The 8,336-nt window shown below is 39.1% G+C and overlaps 1 protein-coding gene across 1 annotated transcript; it reads left to right on the forward strand.

Moving 5' to 3' along the window:
- Positions 1 to 1,970: 1,970 nt before the first annotated feature.
- On the forward strand, positions 1,971 to 8,020 carry CHMP1B (charged multivesicular body protein 1B; the record flags this gene model as incomplete). The annotated part of the gene is made up of 7 exons (XM_010166625.1): positions 1,971 to 2,086; positions 2,807 to 2,953; positions 3,614 to 3,682; positions 4,058 to 4,165; positions 5,133 to 5,176; positions 6,233 to 6,305; positions 7,325 to 8,020. Coding segments are annotated over 7 exons (602 nt in total), but the record flags the coding sequence as incomplete, so codon positions are not given.
- Between the last annotated feature and the right edge of the window lie 316 nt (positions 8,021 to 8,336).

Consider the following 8,336-nt stretch of genomic DNA (forward strand, 5'->3'; position numbering starts at 1 on the left):
ATGTGATTTTTGGTGTAGAATAGTGTGAATTGTGCAGCAGGGACATCTGACACACTGTCCATCCAGTGTTGTGGAGAGACTGGAGTGGTGTCTGCAAGGCTGACTCACCAGCTGCCCCCTGACACAGCGACCGCTGGCAGCTGAACAAACCCTGGTATGGAAAAGAGATTACAGGTGGGGAAAACCCTTATGGGCAAATTGAAACTTTCTTGCTGTATAAAATCTTAACATGCAGGTTAAAAAGCTTTGAAGATGACGGAGGTGTTGGTGTGTTGGAAGTGTGCTGGCAGCACTCGGCGTTGCTGGTTGTTGTGGGACCGAGGGGATGGGAGTGCCGGGGCAGGTGACCGTGAGTCACGGTTAGTGGTGGCAGTTTAGTTTCACTTGGATGATGGCACATCAAGAAAGAGATTTGAGTGGAGGAGCGAGTATGTGCTCGTCATGGGATGGAAGAGCTGTGGAGGTAGCAGGCTGAGCTATTTTAATGTCAAAGGTAAATGCCCCAAGTGAGTAAATGAGGAAGTTATTTCCAAATAAACTGCTCTGAAATGCTGTTTTGGTGCAGTCGGGGTAAATAGGTGATGTCATGTTTTACCTGGTTGTTCTGATCTCTGACCTGAACTATACTTGAAAGTACAACCTAAAGGTATGTTCCTGCTTGGTGAGTTACCTAATCTGTGCCTCAGTGTAACACTTATTGCTGCTGAAAGGATTGGTGGCCAAAGTTTTAAAGCAAAGAAATACAAATACAGGCAGTGATTTCAGTGTAACTGGTAGCTACTTGGATGGATAGTCTGGATGGATAGGCAGAGCTGTTACCTTTTTGTAGCCTGCTTAGAGGATAGTATCATAAATACTTCAGCAGACTTCCTAATGTCTTCAGGTTGCTGTCAGAGCTGCATGGCTGAACTTTCAAGGAAAAAAAAAAAACTAGTTCTGGAATAATTTCTATATTTGAAATATTAAAGAAACCTCAAGTACCTCATAATGTTGAGCTTTGTGTGCTTCACTTGACTGTTAAGCATCTTAGTACTTGCTGCATCTTCCTCTTGGGATATCAAAAGGTGGCATGAAAGAAGCATATAAAGCTTTGTACTTCTGTTCTGTTTGAGAAAGACTGATATTATTTGGAAGCTTTCATCAACAGTTTTTCAAAAGTATGGTTTTTAATTGTTTTTACAGCACATACTTCATTCCCTGTCAGTGACAGTTCAATGCAGTCATTCTAAGACACTATGAAGACTTATTCTACTGTTTTCTTAGAGCTTTCAGCTTAAGCAGGACTTGAACTTTTTAAAAAGAAAAGTTTCTCTTGCTGGCTGAAGTATTCTTTCCCCAAAAGTCAGATGACAGAGCTGTCTGGGACTTCAGAATGGCTCACATGACCCAGGGCTGGGAGGCTGCTCTGTAAAGCAGCTGCATGAGCAGTTTACACACAGCAGGATCATGCCGTGGCTTGAAAAGGCACCTGGTTTGTGCCTGGGCCTGGTCAGCCAAGCCAGTTCATTATTACACTGTTCATTTGTCTGTTGTTCCTCAGTGGTTTGTGGTTTTGGGTGGTTTTTTTTTTTTTTGGATGAGGAGGAGGTTCCAGACAGGCCAGTAAACTTCACTTCCACTTCACTGAGAGCTGAGGACTCTGAGTAGCTGCCAAGACTCTCAGTTCCTTTTGGAGGAGGTTTGGTTTGTTGTATTTATCACTCTGAAGTAGGTTTGATGTTAAACGGAGCCAGTTTGGGATCTGAACTTATTTTTTACAGCCTTACATTTTAGAACCCAGATGATAAGCAGCATTATAACTGTAAAGCAGCTTGGTAGGTCTCCTCGTTGTGGGAATTTCAGGGGCTTCCTTAAATAACACTTTCCCAGTTTTAATATTGCTACTGGGGAAACACAGTAGACACTGTTTGGTAGCACTTCAAATGGGAGAGCAAAAAACTACAGCGAAAGGCTTGATCCTGTTGTTGAAGCCTTAACTCACGCTGCAGAACACCTGTTTAATTTGAAGTTTGCTGCGAAGGAACTCAACAGGAACTCAAAAAAATGCGACAAAGAAGAAAAGGCTGAGAAAGCTAAAATTAAAAAGGTAAGCAGTGAGTCTGAAACGAGCTCTTTGGATCTGTTGCTTACGTATTATAGCAGGAAAATAAGTGGTGTTTTCACCATTTTCCTGGTCTGCATGCTGGTAATGATGTGATAGATGCTTGTGATTTAAAATATATGACTACAAATCTGCCTATACTTATTATTAAGTGTGAGGATATGTTCTTCTGTATCCTCTGGTGCAGCTCGTGGCATTTGCTTCCTGAGAAGATTGTCTTGTGTGTATTTTGTTAGAGACTATTGTTCTCAAAGCTAAAAATACTTAATGTTTCCATCTTGTATTAAAAGGACTTATGAAGAGTAACTTCAAAACAGTTTTTGAGTCCTTGAAGTAGTAAAGTGAGGGACTAAATTTATTTGACCGTGTTTTTATCCATGAGATACAATCATACCAGCTGTATCTGTGTTTGGGTCTTGATACTGAAAAACATTTTTAGCAATGAGAAGATGATGTTTCTGTAGCTCTGTAAGAACTTCTTGAAGTGTATGCTAGATACCTTCCTTGGAAAGAAGTTAGGGGTTCTCATCTTGAAAAAGTTTGAGAGCTGTCGGGGGAGGAGGGAGGGTTTTATTTTATCTTTTAATAGGAAAGATACTGTGATTAATTGATGCTTGTTTCAAAAATGAAACAGGCTATTCAGAAATCATGTTTACAAGAGCAGGGAAGGTTAAAATGCTTTTTCATGTTTTGTTTTGTCAACAGGCAATTCAGAAGGGTAACATGGAAGTGGCACGAATACACGCGGAAAATGCAATCCGACAGAAGAACCAGGCCATCAATTTCTTGCGCATGAGCGCCAGGGTAGACGCTGTGGCAGCCAGAGTTCAGACTGCAGTCACGATGGGCAAGGTCAGTCTGTTTTCACAAATCTCTTGGAAGGATGAGAACTTTGATCTTCTTAAAAGTGACTTAATTCTGTCCGTAGTGAGCTGAAAAGTTTCAGTTTTGGTTTCAGATGTAGCCAATAGTGAATCAGGTACTGGAATCCCCTGGCAGCTGCTCTTTAGAAGTAGGTTCCTATCTGCTATGTTTTGTAGCTACTAACTTCTGGTAGCTGTGATTACTCATGTTCCTAAGGTTACGTTGTGTTTTACTGGTTACACTTAAGGTTATTTTCCTCCCTTTCCAAAGACACAAAGTCATGATGTGATTCCAGAAATCACAGGTATGTTTTTAAGGTACACTACTGTACTGCTCTTCAGCCAGAGTTGTTTTTTCTGCCATGTGATCTGTATACCCCTGTCTATCCCTTAACACTTGACAGGTCTTGAGACCCACAGAAGTTAATGCCATCTACACCTCAGCTTTTAGTGAATTTCAGCTCAGAATGTGTCTTTCAAGTGGTTGAGTTAACGCATAGAATGTGAAATGGTAGGAGCTATTAAAAAAGTGACCTTCTAGATGGCAATAGTGTGAGATACTGTAGAAACTCTGCAAATAGAGATAAGAGCTTGGTAAGAAACTGCTCATTTCTCTTTCTTTGTAATAATTCCCTTTATCTCATTTCAGGTAACGAAGTCGATGGCAGGGGTAGTTAAGTCTATGGATGCCACGCTGAAGAGCATGAACTTGGAAAAGGTAAATAGGCTTTTCTTTCAGCTGCACATACAAAGTAGAAAGGGCAATGGACTCATGTTTTGAAAAGGGAAATTCCAAGCAAGAGAAAAGGTTTTGTGGTGAGGTTGGAAGATCCTGGAACAGGTCGCCCAGTGTGATTGTGAAATCCTCATAAATGGAGATGCTCAGGACTTGCCTGGACAGGGCCCTGACCAACCTACTGAACTGCAGAGTTAGATCAACTTCAGAGATGATGCAGGGAGGGGAGAGGGACAAGCTTCTGATCTCCAGAAGATGCGTACAGCCTTCCTTGTAGCGTGGTTCTGTTTTTATCAGTTAAGATCTATTTCTCTCCTGTTATATGCAGATCATTGATTTGATTCCTATTTTTAATAGATATCTGCACTAATGGACAAATTTGAGCATCAGTTTGAAACACTAGATGTTCAGACACAACAGATGGAAGACACAATGAGCAACACTACCACGCTAACAACCCCACAAGTAAGAATAGTATATTTTTAAAAAAAAAATGTGATTTTAAATTCATGTCTAAACTGTGTGGAAATGTCTGATTCTCTTCTTTAAACATAGCAGCAACTGGAGCCTTTTCACTTTTTTTTTGAGCTTCTTTGTGGTGAAGAGACAATTTCAAATTCTAGTCATAAGTACAGAGGGTCACATATATGTATTTTAGTCTATTTTACTCTTACAGCAGGTTTTATTTTATATTATATCTTGAAAACTTTAACCCTCCTACTGAATAGGCAGTGTTTTGCTGAGTTCTTAACAAACTTACGAACCAGAAGACATTGCAGCATTAATTATCAAAGCAGAGTATGTTGTGAGAAAATCAATAGCTGTAACTCACTGTTATTAACAAAATTACATTAATCTCCATCAAATTAGTAGTAGTATGTGCAATGGAAAGGTTGTTAATTACCTACTTTCAATTTATGAACATGTCTTTACTAAAATAAATCCTTCAACAATGCTTGACATGCTTAAGAATTCCTAGAACCTATCCCCCTTGTGCTTTGTGAGAGAGAGAAATTTACTGGAGATAGTGCTTTGTAAATAAAAGAAACAAACTTAAACCCAAATCCAATAAATGAAATCTACTGGAGCTGGGCTTTTGTCCATGTTGTGCAAAGCAATGTTTTAGTAGCTAATAATCAGCACTGGAAATATTTGTGTACGTGTTTGGGGTTTTTTCTAGACCAGTTTAATTCTGTAGAAGTGTTATTTCAGAAGCTGGAGTTCAGTTAATGGGGTTAGAACAGGCTGAGCACCTCTGCTCGTTATTTTTGAGTTCACCCAGGGCTCTCTGGTGGTTAAGCACAAAAATGTTCTGTGAAAGACATTTACCTTTAAATCTGCTTCGTTAAAATTTCTCTTCTTTCAAGATTTGGCAGAAGAGCTTGTCATAAACTACACTATGCAGCAATCAACTTTGTTTTCTTTACCCTAGAACCAAGTGGATATGCTCCTACAGGAAATGGCAGATGAAGCAGGGTAGGTAAAATTTTGAGTGACTACTTCTGGAATAAATCTTTACTCTGTAAAGTAAAGATTCTGGAATAAATCTTTACTCTGTAAAGTAAAGATTCTGGAATAAATCTTTGACAGCCCTTCCTGGTTAACCTGAAGGCCAGATACCCTTGTTTGTCTCTTGGAAGCAGAGAAGAATCACCATTTTCCTTTCACCTCTGGACATCATTCTTGTAATAGTTTAGTGCCAGTATTTATTCTGTTTTCACTCAAAGCCACTGTGGATGTCAGAATGCAGGGGTGGCTGTGCAGAAGCCTGAAATTATATGTCACTTCTCATGTCAGGATAGTGTTTGATTATTTACTTGGATTGGCTTTAACATTAGCAATCCTCACTGTGTTTCTCCACATTTCCTCTTTTTTTCCCCCCCCATCTCACCACCCTGAAACTTCCTGTAGTTCTGCTGTCACAAGCTAGGCATTGCAAAACGGGTCATCACGACATATCTGAGCCTTTGGGGATAAGCTGAAATATTTCACAGAATTCTGCTTCCCTTCTTGGTGATGCATAAGGTGTAAGTGTCGCTCTGTTGGCCTGAGGATAAATACTTTGGACACATTTTTTTTAGTAAAACTTTTTTTTTAATAAGTGAACTTTTTGTGATTAATATGTCTGCTGTGTCTCATATACCTCTGTCAAACAGAAATCTTGCTCAGTCCTGATGAAGCACAATTCACTTTGGACACATTTTTTTTTTAGTAAAACTTTTTTTTTTAAATAAGTGAACTTTTTGTGATTAATACGTCTGCTGTGTCTCATATACCTCTGTCAAACGGAAATCTTGCTCAGTCCTGATGAAGCACAATTTATTTAGCTGTTGCTATTTATAATCCATGATTTCTTGGTAATGGGTGAAATGTACTGATCAAGTTGTCTTATTAGCTGGAGTACAGCATCATTCCTGGGGTGCTGGTGGCCTCCTGCTGTCTCATTATTGCTCTGCTTGTCAATTATCATGCTTCTTCCTTTAGCCATATATGCCTGACTGCTTTTGTTTTGTTTTGTTTTTTTCCTATTAGTCTTGATCTGAACATGGAACTACCTCAAGGACAGACAGGTTCTGTTGGTACAAGTGTTGCCTCAGCAGAACAGGTAAATGTTATGTTCACTTGAAATCAGTGTTTTCTAGAGAAATGTGGTATGAAATTAATGCTTCACTTGGTCAAAACAAGGCTTGCTTAATTGTGATTCGATTTAGCTGTCCAAAAGAAATTGTGTGTAGTTAAAACAGTCTTGCCATCAAAATAATTTTAACAATACATTTATCTGCTTAATAAATCCAGAAATTTTACACGTTTCAGACGTATTTTTGCATAGTTATTTCCTAGAGTTCCAAGCAGTTGACTCTACCTACTCCAAATTTAATGAACCCAGCCATCTCCCATAGCACACACGAGGCCTTTGGGTTTTTCCCTTTAGTGTATGAAAGGTCTTACAGGACTAGATTCCACATTTGCTCTGGATGGATAGCTGGGAATTTCTTGTGCATGGGCAGATCCTGATGTCAAGGTTGCACAGACCTTTTGAGTTGCTTTTCCCATTCTAAGGGAATATATTTGAGGGAATGGAAGGAGAGCAGTTTATTTCTGTCATCCCATCTTTGTGGAGAAGGCTTTAGGGAGTCTCACCTTGACTGAACAATGTTTGGGGAGCCCCAAGTATTCCACATTCTTTCAGAAGTTCAGTTTCACTTTGAACCAGCCCCTCTAAAGCCAGCAGACCTACTGCTGTCTCACTGTAGCAGTTCAGTTAGATACCAGCCTTGGTCAGTCAGGGCTGCATCCACATAAGGATGCAGTTCTCTAAGAGCTCATTTGCACTTGCCAAGATGAAACATTAAAAAACCCCAACAAATTAACCCTATCTCTACTTGCTGGGTCCTGAAACTCCTTCCTAGGTATCCACTGCTGGAGATAAGATAGCTCCACAGACCTCTGCTCTCACCTGGTACAGCAATACTTGAGGCCTTAAGCAAATCTTGTTAAGACTTGTATATGAGATAACTTCATATCATCTGGACATGAGATTGCTTAACCATTGCAGAACTTTGCAAAAAATGAAATTTTCATATTACTGAGAGCTGGTTTCTTTTGTGTTTTACAATTCTGCAGGATGAGCTGTCACAGAGACTGGCCCGCCTCCGTGATCAAGTTTAAGTCAAAGCTGCAGTTCTTTGTACGTGCTTTGGAAATACCCGTTCTGTAACTAACCCTTCACCACACTAGAAAGGTGTATGCAGTATGGCTTAGGTGTTTGGATATTTGTAATATAGGGTACTGCACTCCTAGCTTGCTCCTCTTTCTAAAATACATTGAGTAACCCCAAAATATCAGCTCTCTAATGTCTTTTTCTGTACATTTTGAAGTTGATATATTTTTTGCAAGCTTTTTTCACAAAATCAAGTTGATATTCTAAGCCAGCTAGTGATGTTGGTACATTCTAGCTAAAAGAAAAACAGAGTGTCATTGATACATATTTTAAATTATAAAGTGATTTTTTTTTTTTTAAATTATGAGAACTGTTTCTGGTTGGAGAAATGATATATTCAGTTGAGGTGATTGTTGTAGATAACTTTCTTACACAGCCAAACTCCTGGAATGTTCAAAGATGGACTTAATGAAAAATACTCTTGTTAAATAAGTGGACTTCAGGCTGAGGGTTTTTTTAAGTCTTTTAAAACTAAGGTAATTGTGCTGAAAATAGTGGTTTAGTTCAAAAATGAGTTCCCAAAAGCTGTTTTCATCTAATTGGGCATTTGGACAGTGTCATCACTTTAGTACAGGAGGAATAAAATGTATTTTTCAACTCTTTGTCAGTCCTGTTGAATGTTGTAGCTTGCTCATTGTTTAATGTCAAGTGCTGTAGCCTCTCCATGTTACTTTCTTCTCAGTGTCTCTGTTCTATCAACATAACATCTAGTTCCTGTTAGTAGGGAGCTCACACTATCCATTTTTACAGATTCAAGCAGAGAAGCCTTGTGTGCAGTAACTGAAGCCTGCTTTTCTCCGTTCCTTCTTTGCTTTTAATCCAAAATCACTTTTTTTAGACTTAAGGACAAATCTTGTGATCATATTCCACATTTTAACATTCTTCCATATATGAAAAATACAGAAGTGCTCTTCC

Source organism: Antrostomus carolinensis, unplaced genomic scaffold, assembly GCF_000700745.2.
Source record: "Antrostomus carolinensis isolate BGI_N321 unplaced genomic scaffold, ASM70074v2 scaffold64, whole genome shotgun sequence".
Taxonomy (NCBI): domain Eukaryota; kingdom Metazoa; phylum Chordata; class Aves; order Caprimulgiformes; family Caprimulgidae; genus Antrostomus; species Antrostomus carolinensis.